The 17,215-nt window shown below is 34.5% G+C and overlaps 1 protein-coding gene across 3 annotated transcripts in view; it reads right to left on the bottom strand.

Moving 5' to 3' along the window:
* The window catches only part of LOC117174959, a 65,392-nt gene that overhangs the window by 4,762 nt on the left and 43,415 nt on the right, over nt 1-17,215 (bottom strand). For 2 of the 3 annotated variants that reach the window (XM_033364432.1, XM_033364429.1), the window contains exons 3-5: nt 12,427-12,666; nt 5,434-5,568; nt 4,972-5,123 (exon numbers count right to left, since the gene is read on the bottom strand). In XM_033364432.1, the coding sequence (XP_033220323.1) occupies nt 4,972-5,123; nt 5,434-5,568; nt 12,427-12,666 (527 nt within the window). The remainder of the gene's footprint in view (nt 1-4,971; nt 5,124-5,433; nt 5,569-12,426; nt 12,667-17,215) is intronic. The other variant, XM_033364430.1, reaches the window with a different exon arrangement.

The raw sequence follows: 17,215 nt of genomic DNA, 5'->3' as shown, positions 1-17,215 counted from the left end.
ACAAGCTATCTAAGGATGATACTATAGAACGCCACCTCAAGGTAGGCCTAGTGGCGCCATCTCTTGGTCAGGCCGGAAACTTATCAATCCACCCTCGTATATTTTATTCCCATAAAACGGATGATATAATATCTTACACGCTGAAAAAATATTATTTCAAGGATTATTGAAGGAAGTGCAGGAAAATTTGTTGTGATGAGGATTTCTGGAGGTATATTCAGAAGCTTAATGTGATTGGACTGGTAGAAACGTGGGTAGAAAGAAAGGTATGGGATAGAGTAGAGCCAAAGTTTCGAAGGGGGTATACGTGGAGGATACAGGAGGCCGTTAGAGTAAAGAGGAAAGGAAAGGCTAGTGGGGGAATTGTAACAGGGGTTAGGGCTGGACTAGAGGAAGAAGTTGATAGAGAGGGAGAGGAGGGTGGCGTGCAAATTTGGGCAGTAAAGATAGAAAGGTTAACGCATAAGCTTGTGACTGTGTACAATGAGAATGGGATGAAAAGGGTTAAAGAAAGGGTGGAAGACTCACTAGGAAAGAGAGGGGAAAGGGTATGATGGTACGGATGGTATGGATGGTGGTACGGTGATATTGATGGAGGGCAAAGGCTGGATGGTGACGAATGGTATGGTAACAGTGGACGAAGAGAGAGAATAGACGTATGTGAGTAAGATGGGGGTATCGGTGATGGAATATATGATCGTTAATATGCAAGGGTGGGAGGAGATAGAGAAATTCTCAGTGGGAGGGAGGGTGGAATCAGACCATCAGCTGTTACGTTTGTGGGTAAAGGGTATTTTGGAAGAAGAAGAAAGGAATGGTGAAGCCGCGGTTGGATAGGGAATGTGAAATGATAAAAAGAAAGGTGAAAAAGAAGTACAGGAAGTGAAAGGAAGGAACCGCGAAAAGGGAGTAGTGCGTAGGAATGCGGAAGGAGTTAAGAGTGATGTGTTAGAAGAAAGAGCAGAAAAATGAAAAAGAGCTGGAAGAGGAGTTGAGAAGTGTTGAGACAGAGGGGACTTGTGGAAGAAAATTAATGGGTTTAGGAAAGGTAGGATTAGAACAACGAGGAAGGTAGATAGACAGGGTAGAGAACGGAACGTGAATGTTTGGCAAACAGGAGGTAAGGGAGAGGCTGAAGGAGGAAGTGAAAAAATATGGAGTGGGAGGGATTCCCATGAGAGTGAAGAGAGTGGTTGATCGTACCACTGTATAAGAAAGGGAATAGGGAGAGGCAGGAAAATTATAGAGGAATTACGTCACATCTTGCAAGACGTGGTGGATAGAGAACTAATTGAAAAGGCTGCCAAAGTGTACGCGATTTTTGTAGATCTGAAAGGCGCGTTCTCTTCGGTGCATAGGGTGCGGTTGTGGGAGGCAATAAAAGAGAGGGTAGTGGAGAGAGGCCCGGTCGAGAGGGTAAGTGAAATACTTGAGGAGACGAAATATAGGGTGAGAGGAGGGTGGGGAATCTCTGAGGGTTTCTGGATGGATAGGGGGTTGAGGAAAAAGTGCCCGCTTAGCCCAACGCTTTTTGCAATTTTAATCGCGGATGGGAGGAGTTAGTAGGAGGAGTCATGATATGGTCACTCGTATATGCAGATAACAGTACTGCTAGAAAAGACGGAAGAGGCTTTAAAGAAGATGATCAAAAGGTTAAGAATGTACTCGAACAAAAATAGGTTAGAGTTGAATTCGGATAAGTCGAAGGTTATGGTGTTCAGGGCAGGTGGTGATAGAGATAAGGGAAGGGAGTGAAAGGAAAAAGCTGTACAGGAGGTGAAAGAGTTTGTGTATTTGGGCTTCCTGTTTCTGAGGAATGATGGAGTGGATGGTCATATAAAAGGGAGAATGAGAAGGGCAAATGTGGTGATGAGGCAGGTGTGAAGGTTGGGGAAGAGGTTGCTTGCAGATGATTTTGTAAGGAGAATGAAATTGTTTGATTGGCTAGTGATGAGTGTCTTATTTTACGGAGTGGAAGGTAAGTGACAAGATAAATAGGATACAGGAGAGGTATGTAAAGTGGACACTGGGATTGACAGGGACTACGCCGAACTATATTGTCAGTGGGGAGACAGGAAGAACGAGTTTAGGGATTATAACGGGGAGTGGAGCGTGTAAATATAAGGAAACATTTTAAGAAGAGAAGGAAAGTAAGCTGGTTAGGGACTTTTGGTGGGAGTAGGAGAACAGATGTAGGGGTGCGAAGTTGGAGGTGAAAAAGGAAAGGTATTTTAGAACGCATAGAATGCAGATGGATGAAGTGAGAAGGAAGCACGAGGAAGGAAGGTATATGAGTTGGTTCAAAAGAATGGCATGACGAAAGAGAAGGCAGAAGAAGAGGAAAGAATAAGAGAGTAAAAGTTTAACGGGAATTTTATGTAGATTATTCCAAGGGAGAGAGCGCAATATTTGTGTGAGAAAGGAGAGCAAGGAAGTCAGGAACTTATAGCGAGAATGAGATGTGGTTGCATGGAGGATTTTAGTAGGTTCTGGCTTTCTACAGAGAAGAGAATATGTTAATTGTGCAGAAAGGGGGATGCAAAAGTTGAGCACTGTTTGGAGGAGTGTGAAGTGGTGGAAAGTAGTGGGGGAAGCATCGTGGTACTGTTGAATAAAAGAGGGAACAAAAGGGCAGTAGCATGTGTGAACGGGGTGTTAAGTAAGATGGAAAATGAGAGAAGGAAGGAGGAAAAAGAATGGAGAAGGAAAGATTCTAAATATGATAGTAAGTAGGTGTAAGAAAATGGTAAATATTGTAAATAGTAGATAAGTATTAGTTGTTAGCTGCGGAGGCAGAGGCTGGCAATGCGAGGCATGGCGAGAAAATAACGACATGCATGCAGGGCGAGGAAGGCTAGGCTATAAAAGCAAGCGGACGAGATAGCAGGTGTGGATGGATGTTAATTCTTAATAGGTAATTGTAAGAAAATTCTGTGAAAAATAGAAGTGTAAGCAAGTCAATTTCTTAAGACCAGCAGGACGAAAAATAAACGTTTATCTATGTAATTAAAACTAACTTTTAAACTATTTTTAGCGTTAAAAAAAAAACAATTTAGGCCAGAGCTCAATTTAATTTGATACACATATTTATTTAAGGTCATTGCGCGATCCCTAACTATTACGCGATTCAATTTTCTTGAGTGGAAGCTTCTAACGTGTCCCCTAAGGGTTTACATTTTTCTTACACCTTCTCTATTCCTTTACACACCCTCCACACACTTACTTGGTGGTGGAAGGGGGACCTACAGTTTAAGGTGGGTTCCGAACCACCAAGAGCAACAGCCTTAAGTACTTAGAGAAAACCTTTTTCTCTAGAGGTACCGGTCCCACGACTCTCCGGGGATGAACAACTCCCTTGCTAGGCTAGTGTTCACCGCATGGGCCACCGAGACTCTTCCAGAGTGCGAGGCGGGAATCGAACCCGCAAGCCGAAGGAGTGGGTCCAAAGCCTACGCTTTAGCCCCCACGACCATCGTCCCACTTGATTCAATTTTCTTTTTCCACATATTATTTTCATCATAAAATCAACCATTCAGGTTATCGTGCGATTTTCTTTTTGAAACTTTTTGTATTATATCAAATGGTCCATCCTAAAGTGTATCCTTTAGAGCTTTGGAAACATGTAATCTTTCAAATGAGTGATAAAACGTCCGTAAAACCCTCGCAATGGATCTTTATTGTTTATGTCCAAAATATCTTAATATTAAAAATTTACTTTAAAAAAATTGAATAGAAGCTAATTTCTGTTAGATCTTCTGTTCTATTTTTTTAGCCATCAGATATCCGCCTAATTTTTACAGGTGAGCTGAAATGTTTCTAACCATAAACTAAATATGTTTATTAATATATTACATTTTCGAACATCAAACTAAAAAGTCGATAGACTTTTTACTCTATTTTTTTACTATTAGTGCCTTCGTAATCTTTCGATAAGTCTTATAAAAACATCGCTTTAGGCCTTACAGCGAAGCTAGTATATCCATATAGAGTCTCATTTGAGCAGCCGAGCTGTAAGGACTTATTTAATGTTGTTTCGTCTTGTGCCGAGAGTTTAGTGTTTGACTTCCGATAAGAATTTTTCGTAGTGCTGTGATGATGTGGTGCTACGATTATTATTAATTTCATGAGTCTAAAATTATGGCGTATATTTATATGGTACAGTCATTATTCACAGGGGAAGTGCTTCTAGGTTTGCTGTGCTTTTTACGGCTGCTCGTATGCTGAAGTAATATATCTTACGCACTCGAACCTAAATATGGCGACCATCGAGCAGATGCAGAGTTTGATATCAACTCTAGAAAAAAAGCTGAAACCTTAAATGTATTCCGTAGAAAAAATATTCCAGCAAGCACCTCAGCAAGTTAGCAGATGTGTGAAGCTAAAATTGATGCCATAGAAAAGGAGAATACCGAGCTCAAGATGGCAATCGCATAAAAAAAAACAGCCTGATACTTTCAACAAATAAATAGTTATTAATCATTTTTATGTTGTATTATTATTTATATTAATTTGTCTTGTTTATGGCATTAAAAAAGTTTTACATTGGTGCAAATTCATCAGTACTTATATTAAGTAACTTTCTATATTTAAGTAACTCTAGACAATGCTTCATCTTAAGAAAACATTTTTTATTTAGGATACGTCTATTTTGCTTTTAAACATAATACAGAAAATGTTAGTAAACAGCAGTGTGGGATGAGGGAGAGCAAACAAATTTTACTGTCTATTACTTTGGGAATGAGAGGGGGGAGGTCAAAGGTCGACAATAATGTGACGTGCTATTGAAGACTCCCAAAACGTCTCGAAATGTGTTTTTTAGGTGCTTCTATCCCCTTGTTCTCAAAATATTGACGCGATAAGCACCTCTTGAGGCGAGATTCATATTCAATGATCCGAATTTAGTAAACCAGATCAACTCTCTAGTAAAGAACTTTTTCATGTTGGGTGGCATAATAGTATAAAAGTACGTACGATCCTAATTGACAGAACATGGATTTAGTTCCTTGTGCATTTGCAACACATTCAGCACTTGCTTCGCATAATGCTCGCTCGGCACACCCACGTTGCCCTTCTTCCTCGGCTCTTGCTAAGTTTCCAAATGATTTCATGGACTTCACGTAGCCCTTGAATTTCAAACAAATTATTGAATTATTTGCAACACAATCACATACGTATATATGGATGAACATTTTTCAAAAATACAATTTATAAGTGGGTTAATTAACACTATATTGGGCCGAAGCGAATTTGATATATTTTCAATTCTAATATCAGACAAAAAAGTTATTACATGTTACTCTTCTGCATGGACGTTATATCAATGAATATAACATCGAAATTACTCTATTTTACATATATTTATGTGCTTAATCCAACAAATATTTAATACAGTTGGCAATTTAATTATTTAAAAATAACGGAATTCTAACTGACCTTTAACATAGATATCGATGCTATAGCGGCCTCAGAAATGGAATCTCTTCTTCCGAGCGAACGAGCAGTTAAGGAACGTTGAGAAAATGATGTTTTCAATGCATCCAAAAGGTCCATAACAATGCTGATGAACTGCTTAACATAGAATAAAATTTAAAACGATGTATATCACATACAAAACTGAATTTTTAAAATAAATAATTAAGAAAATTACGATTTAATGTAATCTCGAAAATTTCCTCATATAATATTGTCCTTGTTTTTAATCAAGGAAAGACTGTTAATTTATTTCTTCTTAGAGAATATATCGAAAATGTTTTTTTCATAAAAAATGCATGAATCACCGGTATTATAGCAAGGCTACAGCCAAACGAATTCACACTTATCTTAACAGAGATTGGATTTAATGGCATAATGGTACGTGAATATCTGGGAAACAAGAAAATATGCTTTTAATATTACATATTAAGGCCATGTGATGAGTGGGCAAAGTGACCAGATTCCTACTTTACCGACACTTATTGTATTTCCCAACTTATTTTCACACAAAGCGACAGATCGAGTTGAAAATTTGGGATAAAAAATGAAAAGCACAAAGAAAGGTGGGTCTGGTGTTACATTTGTAAAATTATTTAAAAAGTTTTTTTCTGAATAATTTTTCAATACTTCTTTGATCATTATTATAATTCATGAATAAAACCCAACTTTCTTAGTGCTTCTTATTTATTATCCCGAATTTTCAACTTGAGGTGGCGCTTCGTGTGAAAATAAGTTGGGAATTAAAAAAAGTTTCGGTATGGTAGGAATCTAGTCACGTGACCCACTCACCACATGGACTTAAAAATACTACTCTCATCAAAGCAAATATAATTTTTCTGTGAATTAAAAAGGTTCCAATTAAGATTTTTAAATGATAAAAAATCTTCAATAAACTCCATAATGATTCATGTAAAATACTGTTATTTATAATTCACTATAACTTTACCAACACAATTCTGAAAAGGAATCAATTTGTTATTTTGTACGTTTTTGCCGTGAAATTTAAGAGAATAATAAATTCACCATAATGAGATGCGCGGTCATTTAGACAATTTTTTGATACTCGTTTTTGTAAACATAACCTAAAGAAGCAGACTTTTTCACGTTAAACTTTTTGATACTCATTTTTGTAAACATAACCTAAAGAAGGGACTTTTTCACGTTAGGCTCTAACTTCGCAGGCAGCATGATGGCAAATTGGTGTATGATTATACGTTTTTGAAAACTTTTAACTCAGATTAAATAATTTTTTTTTTAATCTGTAGATGAATAAGTTTTCAGAAGAGTTTCATATTTAGTCCGTTTTTCTTCCTCCTTTGCGCTGATATTAGTATCGTTTAATTACGTAAAGGAGAAGACTCTTCACGCGGGCGTTCCAGCACTGTAAGTTTAGTGATGGTGAATAAGAAGTTCCATTTAATCTTTGAGCTTCCACTGAGAACATGTCCAAGTTTTTCTGGCTCTTGCTTGTATGCATGGGAGTTGGTATCGCCTACAGGTACATTCGTTATGCGCTTGCGGTAAACTAGGGTATCTAAAAAGCCATATTGATAGGCAAAAAGAAATCCCTTAGAGCACTTAAGGTACTAGAGATACTAGGCTATTTATAGTGTTGCTGAAATAAAATAGGAGACCATGCTTCTCTGCGACTTTAATTTGGCCACGGTATGAAAACGCCGCAGCATTGATGACTTCTTGTTGATGTATGAGTCGCATAAGACACGATGAAGACACTCCAGGCTCAGTAAAACTCTACCTCTTTTTCTTCAGGAAGGGATATTAAAAGTACAAAACATCTAGGATTGTCCATTCAATGGATTTTTATCATCTTGCGTGTGATGCGCTCAACGTAAAATCGTGATATCGTGCATTGCGGGATTTTACATTATATAGTGCGATATCTTTTTCTCGGTTAATTGTCACCTCGATTTTATTCATCTCAGATAATAATACAGATGCCCACATTTTTCCGAGAATTGGGGTTACTTTTTTTGAAGGGCTGTTTTTAGAATACGCACATCTTGGCACAAGTTGTTGATGTTAGCCGACCTTTGTGCTGAAAAGTTCTTAGTTCTAGCGATAACATTGGGAAAAGTTACGGACGAGTGACAAGTATCACCATATAATTTCTACCAGAAAACTTGAATCTCTTCTCGAGATTATTTATTATGTCTAGAGCTGCTTAATGGTCAACACTTTACGCTTGTTCACTGCCTGATTTGTTTTCCTTAAATTTTGGAGAAAGTGCTCTAAATTTTGGAGTGCATTTTTTTTTTAATTTTATGTAACGAATCGCGCACTGAACATTTGATGCTTGCCGTATAGTTTTTAAACTGAAGCAATCCGCTCACGAGCCTTACTCAGGCGTACTGAATAATCATTATTTTTATTGTCGCTAAGCATGGATACTGCTTTCTCGTGAACAACACAGTTCGGATTCTAGATATAAGCATCTTTGGGAGCAAATCGGTGAGAGCACTATTAGCTTCAGCTAATTTATACAACCTTAGAAAGATTTTTTGGTGAATATTTGATCTCCTAGTTCAAATTTAGAAATTATTGGCTATCTGCACAGACGGTCTTGCTGGAACAGGTGATGTATTCGCTGGAGGATGTTGCACTGCTTCTAACGGATGAAGAGCGTCATATCCTTTTCGCCGTATGAACGATACCTGATCTTTTAAATAATGAAGCGTTGTATGAGCATACCTGGGTCCGCATTTTATTGAAAAAAAGAAAAAAAGAGTCGAGACGACTAGAGAATTTTCCGCGAGAGCCAAGACCGAATTGTTCCGTGCTGATAGGGAAAAAAAAACTTTTTTCTCCAGCAGGATCTTGTTTTCAGTTTTTTCTTCAGCCAAAAGCAGCAACGTAGATTTTTGTGGTAAAGCGCCAATAAAAATATTAAGATTCCCGGTAGTAAATCGCCAGCACGTAAAAAAACGCGAATATTATTTCTCAAAAGAACACTAGTTATCGCACATGTATTGGATCTTTTAGTCAATTTTCACCAATATGTTTTTAACATTTTGGAATCAACAAAAATAAAAAACAATAACTACTGCGTCTAAGCATTGTCCATATTTCAGAAAATATATGAAGCAGATTTTATATGGGGCAGATTTTTATTCATGCATTACTTCTTGAAATATTTCATTTTTTATCCAAAAAATTCGTCTTTTTAATAACCAAGATTCGCCATAGTGAATCTTCGCCATGTAAAACCCAAGAATATTTTTTCTCAGACTAGTTATACATTCACTATCGGCGAAAACATTGTAGGCATTGTAGGGCTTAAAGTTTGACAATTCGGCAAAAAAAGCCATTGTAATAAGTTAATAGTGATTTAAAAGCCTAAATTGTACTATATGAATGAGCTTAAAAACGTTATTGTAAAAAAATGTGCGTTTTCCAGACTGGAAAATGAAAAAAAGTAAGAAACTTCGGGATCATTTAAGAAGAGTCAAATTTAGAATATTCTGATTTATCATAAAAGAGACATGGGAAAATTCATGAAAAAAAATTTTCTGAAACAAGCAGTCAATAAATTTGAGAAATATTAAACATTGTTCCTTAAAATTAAAAAAATGTACAGCTTTACTTTCTTCAGTTATAATGAAGATATTGAAGCGATATAAACTCCAAACTGTAATGGATAGACTCTTTAATTGTTTACAATCTCCCAGAAGAATGTCATTGTTTTTGCTTTCGCGAAAATTGTCATATCTCTAGGCATTTTTTTGGTTTGATAGCAAGTGTCAGAAAGCAGGGACCGCCTTTTTTGCTGACGACCGCTGGTGCCTCTATTTGACCCGTGCTCCTGAACTCTTGCCTAGACATTGAGGATTCCTCTGACCGACATATAAAGGAACCCCCATTGGTTTCTAACACCTACTTTCCGACAACAAAATATTCGAAGATATAGCGATTTTGACAGAAAAAATAGTCACAATTTTCCTGGAGATTTAAAATATCTACAAGGCCTTTACGTTGCCGCTCAGAGTTCGAATCACTTTAATGTCTTCATTTGAACGTAAAAAATAACGGTTCTACACTTTTGTAATTTTAATCAACAATTATTATTATTTCTGAAATTTTTTCATGAATGTTTCTTTCATATTCATGCATTTTTCAAATTGTTCCCATTGCCTCGCATATAAAAAATAAATTGGTAATATAAACTTCTAAGCATACATATTCTTCATTCTTTAGAAACTGGACACAGAAATTTTACAAAGTGTATTATTTTTAGCAATGAAGTCGATCTGCAGCCTAAAATATTCAACAGGTTTATCACATTGATTAATATGAATATAAACATGAAGAAAATATTAGAAAAAAATTTTAATTAACAAATTGCAAAAGGAACACAAGTTGTTGCTTAACATTACAAAAATGTACATTTGTGCTATCTTTAGTTCTAATGAAGATATTAAAGCGATTAAAACTCATTAAAACATTAAAACACTATAGAATTATTTAGTGTTTTTCAAAATAGTCATTGGAATTATTCACACTTTAAAAAAATAATTAAAAATAGTTCCTTCGAAGAAAAAGAATTTTTTCTAGATTTCAATTTTTGTCAATTTTTTATACTTCTGGCTAAACTTTCTGCCTTAAAATATATTTCTGAAAAAAATTGATTTAAGGGTCTGAGTGACCAATAGTGTGCTCCGAGGATTATATAAGTTATGAATTTACAGTAATGATTTTGTCTGTAATACACTCAATTGATATTATCATATTAAAAGTTTTAAATCGACGTGATGGAAGATGTCATATAAAAGGTGGGACAATACAACTATTTATTGGTATAAAAATCCGATTGAAAAAATGTATTGTTCATCAATTTCTGCTCCTTTTGCTGTTTTGTATTTATAACATCAAATCGGACAACTCTAGTAGGAGTAGAAGAAAAAAATTCTAAACGCGTAAACTTGTCGATTTTTTCTGCTCGTATGAGCTGAGTAAGGAACGTCTTGAAGACCCAGAACACGACGCAATAACTACTCCTTAACATGCGATCACTCAGGATTATTACTCTTCTCGTATCCTATTGATTTTTTTTTATTTCAAACACAACAAGGCTTTAATTTTGAGAGTGAATGGTCCCTCAAAAATAAGTAAAGATCCGAGCCTTATTTACGGAGATATACTATTTAGACTGAAGCGGCTTCGAGCGTGAACACAGAGCCGTGCGTACGTCGAATTTACTAGTTGCTATTGTAATAAAGGCGAGAAAAGCTCCACGACGAAAGAAAAACGCGGCCGCAGAGACTGCCGACGATATTGTTTCAGAAATAAAAATCGTGAGATTGAACGATCGTCCTTTTTTTCGAAACTTTTATGGTAAAAAAAGAAGCTCCCATTTCGTAAAAAATAAATATTTTTGCGTCTAGCATTGTTCACTTCTAGGAAAAAAAACTGTTTATTAACGAATAAAGTTGGATTTTTTTTCAGATGATCCAGACTTCGGTCACTTTACTCACCACAAAACGCCTCTTTTTTGGATCCCACGTAGATTGGCTGTAACCCGCTAGTTCATCACTTTTTTACCATAAATAAATATTGTAACTTCTTCAAATATGTGGTAATTGGATGTTCAAACATTAGTACTAAAATTATTAAATATTTCTTCACAGAAAATTTGTAAATAATTGCTTTTTTAAGTCGAAAAGATAGAGACCCTCTTAAGCTCCCTTCTCCAATTCTGGGGCAATTCGCATACTCCAGGACGATGTGCTTGAACTAACTATAAATGATAGTTCATAGGATTGTAATTTTTCCTCCGAAATTATTTCATTAATTTAAGAATATTTTTCAGAATAAATGTTAGCACAATCCCCCTAGCAGTTTTTGAAATAAGTATCTGAAGGGTTTGAAATTTAGTTTTTTAATAAATCTGATAAATTTGCATTTTTGGGTTTTATCAACAAAATTACAGTTACTAAATATAATATCAGTAGTTATCAATGATTAAGCAAAAAATAAAGTAGTAGGAATAAAAAAATCAAATTCCAACATATGATCTTGATTCAAATCGGTTTACTTTAACTCCTAATTGGTCGCAGGAACCTTCGCAGGCCACCGAATTACCTGGTGGACACAATTCCGGTACCATGTAAATATATCTAAGTTTGCTATGGCGCTCCGATACGCTACCGTGCCTTATCTACTCGTGAAAAAAGGGCGGAGTAGAAATAAGAAAAAGAATGTGTGAGTAGTTGGGGGATGATTTCGATGTTAAGGATGAAAAGGAATGGGGAAAAAGTCGTATACCCAAAAAGCGATACTTTTGTTTAAGGGACATGCTGACGACCTGCAGATACAGTTGAAGGAAATAAAAAAATCGTGGGTTAAATACAGGCAATGAAAAGGATCCTGCACTAGTAATTGCAGATAAACCCGTGCCTCAATTCACTCTCGGCAGAAGCCTGTACAGGGTCAATTAAAGATAATCTTGCATACAGGTTGATTTGCTATACAGTGTCATGCATCAAATTCATCCAGAGGGAACCTAAAGATATCCTGTACGAGTTCGTAAGCGCGAACCTGTATAGGAACATGTACATGATCTTCGAAGGTTTCTGGATACAAGTTTTCAACTTGGTTCAACTTTTTATCAACGGAAATAAATTAGGAATTACGGCATTCGTATTTTTCTGATTTTGTGACTTCTCAGTGAGTAACTCCTTTCCAGTGGGAATAAAAATTTGATAACGTCTTTAGAATATATTTAGGACATCCAATTTGTACAGTGGAAAATGTTGCTTTAATGTAAAATTTTAAGAAATTACTTTACACATAATTCTTAATCATTTCCGCTATTGTTTAAAAAATATTTTAAAATATTCTTTACAATAGAATAGTCATATCAGTTTAAAAAATGAAATACCCTTAATTTTTTGTGTCAATTAGGTCGCTAATGTAAAATACGGAAATAGAAAGTTTTACCTGCGACGGGCGGCTTTGATTATCAACTTTATCAATGCCATCCACAGGCTGTTGTTGTCCACTCAAAAGTGCAGTCAGAAATCTTAAACCGACAGATAAGAGACTTGCCCAAGGACTCGCTGGCACCGTTTCATCGATTTCGTTTTTACTTGGACTAGCTAGTCCCGCGGTTTGCCCAAGTAACATTTGCATTAAGATGCTCAGCATATTCGACCAGGAAAATCCAGTGCTTCCTCCATCCTAGAATATGAAAAGTTAATAGGCTGAATTTCTTAACGTATTTTTCCGATAGAAAGTTATATCAAGTTGGCTGTTTAGCTGATAGTTTTTTTGTTCAATCAGAACGACTTTTGGTTCTCAGACATAATTTCAATTTATTTAAATCTCTAAATGTTTCATACCTCAAAAATATATATAGTCTTATCTAAAAAAAGGATAAAAGAGAAAAAATTGTCGAACAATTGTTTTTTTATATAATATTTCGATAGCAAGTTGGTTATAACTGAATATTCTGAAATGCATTTTTTCGTTTTAATATCTAATTCAAAAAAGTAGGTCGATATTTTAAGTTTATTATAATCGCATTTTGTATTAGGTATTACGTCCAATATTTTTGCATTAGTGACTCAACTGTACTTACAATATTTTACTAGAAAAAAAGACGGATAGTTAATGACGATTAATATGACAAAACTCGAGAAACAGACCTTAAGTATTTTAAACTATTACTTATTTGGCTTGGAAAATGTGCATAAATTAATACATTTGTTTCTCTAAAGTTTCATAACTTGACACATTCAGTGTTTTTTAGGTTACTGCCAAAAATGCAAGCGAAAATAAATATTTTCTTGTACATAGATAGGTCGGGACACCGTACGATTATGCCGTTTAGGCTGTTCTTATATGAAGTCAGCCCTATATCCCTATATACTATATACTATATACTATATACAGAAAAATTTTTTAAGTTTAAAGACTAAGGCAATGAAAAAACTTATATTGACTAATCTCATACGATTTGAAAGTCTGTTTCTTGAAATGATTACTTTTTATGATTAGAAGGTATATGAGGAAGTGATTGAAAAGTTACCAGAACTCAGATGTGTGAATAGTACCTTTATACATTAAAATTTCGTGTACGTTATTAGTAATAAAATCTGAGTCAAAATATAATTTACAGAAATTGTACCTTTTTATTTTATTTACTAGATTAGGGGAAGCTAGATGTGTTAGTAAAAAGATATGTTTGAAAATAATCAACTTTATTCAGAAAAAAACTTAATATTAATACAAAGATACTTATAAGCTAGAATTCACTATCCAACTATTGTGATAGTCGCCAAAACCTAACCATTCTACAAAAACAGCTTATTTCCACAGTTTTGCAATACTTTGTCCACAAGATAAATGTCTGAATTTCTAACACTACCCAGTTAGTGTTAATAAAAACTATCTGCAATAGCTTTACCCTGATAATCTTTAGGCATATACATCACAGGTTCGGTATTCTTAACATGACTTATCGTAAACATTTCAGTTGTCCAATTCAGTGTGTGACCTTTCTCAAAAACGTGCTTAAATTTACTTACACGAACTTGGTCACCAACTTTAAATTTAGCTTTCTCAGCTGCTTGTTTCACAATACAATTTTATTATACGTTAAACAACAATATTTTCTAATTTTGCTTAGTAACATTTGGTTTTATTCTAATAGTCTGATGTTTAGTATCGTTGTAAGATAAAATTCAATCTTTCAAAATTTCTATCCACTTATATAATTACACTGCAAGCTAAATTGCGTCCCGATTTTATTTTTCAAAGTACGATTAAATCGCTCGCAAATTAATGCTTTTAAATAGCTAAATGTCGAGTACAAATTTATCTCATATCGCTTCAAAAGATTTTCAAAATGCGAGTTGTAAAATTCTTTACTTCTATGAACATGTAAATTGTTTGGAACTCGTCCTTTATCAACTATAGATTCAATGGCTGCATCTACATCTTCACCCTTCTTATATTAAGCGGGAATAGCCCAAGCAAATTTTGAAAAAGCATCGATGATGACGCTCTTAGTCTTGTTGAATTTCTAACCTTCAATTTAATTCGCAATGTAGACGTTGGTCAACATAAATTATACGTGAGTGACATATAGCGCTATCGACAGATTGTTTTAGTAAAAATGTTTATTGAAATTCATATTAAGTCTAATAATAATAAGACATTAAAAAGTGAAATATATCGGAATCAAGGTATAAATTTTGAAAAATCAAACTCAAATGCACGCTTATTGGGATTGGCGTCAAGAATATTGGAACCTAATAAACATCATGAATATGTCCAACCAATATCCATAATTATAATAAATACTCTCAGAGTTGAATGTAACATAACTACAGGAGCGTACATCAATGGTCAAAAAGTGCACATTATTCATGCATTTTTCCCCATTGTACCGCCAGGATATAAGATAGTGTAGGTCCCATTGCACATAATTTACTTTCCGATCTCCAGAAAGACAATAGATCATATGCAGCTCTGCATAGTTGATCAAGACGGACATTTGGTTATTTTTCGTGGAGAAATTATAATACTGAGACTGCACATCAATTCTTTACGATAATGGGTATTGTTTTCAATAAAAAGGTTGGATTCGGCTATAATACTTTAGTACCATGGAGCAAGCGCATCAGTCGACAATAAGATGTCAAAGGGATAACACCTCAAAACGAACTGCTGCTGACAAGCCTGGGCTTCGAGGTCGCGACACTCGCAAAAAAAAGAGAATAAAAAGATTCAAGGTTTTTTGTGCTTTCATCTGTATTTTTGTATATCGACGTTTAATTGCTTGTCATTTTTGGAGGAAATTTTAAATATTAAAACTCTAATTATTTTCAACGAATTTATCGCTCATTGTAAGGTGCATGCACATCAGCCCTACGTCTCATCAACTTTTAACAACAGTGATGAAATTCGAATTTACTGTCCAAAATCAAGATCATTGTGTGTTATCGAGCAGAAGTCTACTTCACATTCAAGGAAGATTGCCTAAAGCTAATGTAAATCCAGCTGCTAATACAGTTTTGGTCAATAATTGAATGTGTCATTTATTTGAAAAGGCAAGGTACGAGCTCAATGCCGTTGAGATTGATAAAAGCAAAAATGTGGCCTTACAAGTTTCATGAAAAATTACGTTTCCATGGATTTTAGTAAGAGCAGATTTTTTAAAAATGCTGAATGGCTTGATTTTACCAATGAACAAGCATTAACCAATACAAATTGGTATTTTGATGTATAGATACATCTTAGTTTGGTATTTGGTCTTACTGAGGATTATCAAAAAATAATCGTTCATACGAAGCACAAGCTCATATAGATTACATCAAAGATAATACAAGCGCTATTATATAAACAGCAGTAGCGGTAGGGGGCGTAGTTGAAGCTTTTAAAATTTTAATTATTAAGGTAGAATGGTTATTACCATACGTGAGATTGTCAGCTCAACGGAAGTTCAATTTATTGAAGTAGATTGAATAAGATCCACCATTTCAAATAATTTTTCGTTCCTGGGAATTATATGAATATCCAGTTCTGCCGAGGATATCTGAACATATCTGGACAGTAAAAACGTTACTCAGTTGGAAAAACCTAGTATTGTTATATTAGGATTTCAAAAATATAAGAAAAATGTTGGTGCAGAAAATTTTAGTTATTTTAATATTGCAAAATATCTGATGTCAAATTATTTCTGAATTCGCAATGCTATCCATACGGCAAGTTAAATTTAGATTTTAATAAAAATCAGTATGCTTTATTGTATGAAATGTTTGCGAATTTGCATTTGACATACTATGGTAAAGACCCTCAGACATTTATATCAAAGAAAGATTTTGTGCAATATGCTTCATTAAAGGTAATTAACTGTTCGAAACAAAATGAAGCATTACAATTTGAACCGGTAGATATTCGCTTGGAATTTAAAGCAGAAGAAAATTTCCCTGCCCAAAAATCAGTATATTGTGTCATTTTGCTTGAACGTAATGTTGAGTATAAACCAATAAGTGGTGTGGTGAAAAAGTTGGTATAAAACGACTGTGACCAAGTAGAAATAGTTTAGTTGCATATATATAATTATAATCTATTTATTTTTTAAGTATAACGTACTGTTTTTTTCTGTTTTAAATAAAATTTAAAGAGATAAAAATAAAATTGTGTTGTTTTTCAGAGTTCCTTGTCTTTATACTAATAAGTGCGAATAGTAGATAAGCGAATGATTGGTCGATGAACATTGCTCACATTTGAATATTCGGTCTCCTGGATCAGGTTGCATCCTATAGCTCCATCAGTTTGAGAAAATAATTAGCATTGAATTTTTCAATTAGAAGTAAATTTGCTTGAAAAATATGATTTTCAGGTTTAATTAAATAAATAAACAATTAAGATTTAATTAATTTTCTTTTATTTAGAATAACTTGTATTTTACAAATAATTGTACAGTTTTTTTTATTTCTTCTTCTTTCAATTTACATATAAACTTCTTTTTGTTGCTATTTCTGATTATATATATTCAAGTTACACCAATATGTAGATTAAGGACTATGTTTTCTACATTAAATCACTATACACAATGTCAACTCTCATTTGAGAATTAAATTCATTTATCGAAAATGAACATTAGCCTTTATCTACATCCATTGTCTCCTGTGATTGCGTTTTATAACCCCATGGAAGTGTGTCGGTTGTATTAGGAAGCAACATCCTCTTATCATCTCGCCAGTTAAGAGCAATCTTG

The sequence above is a fragment of the Belonocnema kinseyi genome, chromosome 6 (assembly GCF_010883055.1).
Source record: "Belonocnema kinseyi isolate 2016_QV_RU_SX_M_011 chromosome 6, B_treatae_v1, whole genome shotgun sequence".
Classification (NCBI taxonomy): Eukaryota; Metazoa; Arthropoda; class Insecta; order Hymenoptera; family Cynipidae; genus Belonocnema; species Belonocnema kinseyi.
Note: the sequence above shows the minus strand (reverse complement) of the source record. Positions and strands in the feature narration are given on the sequence as shown.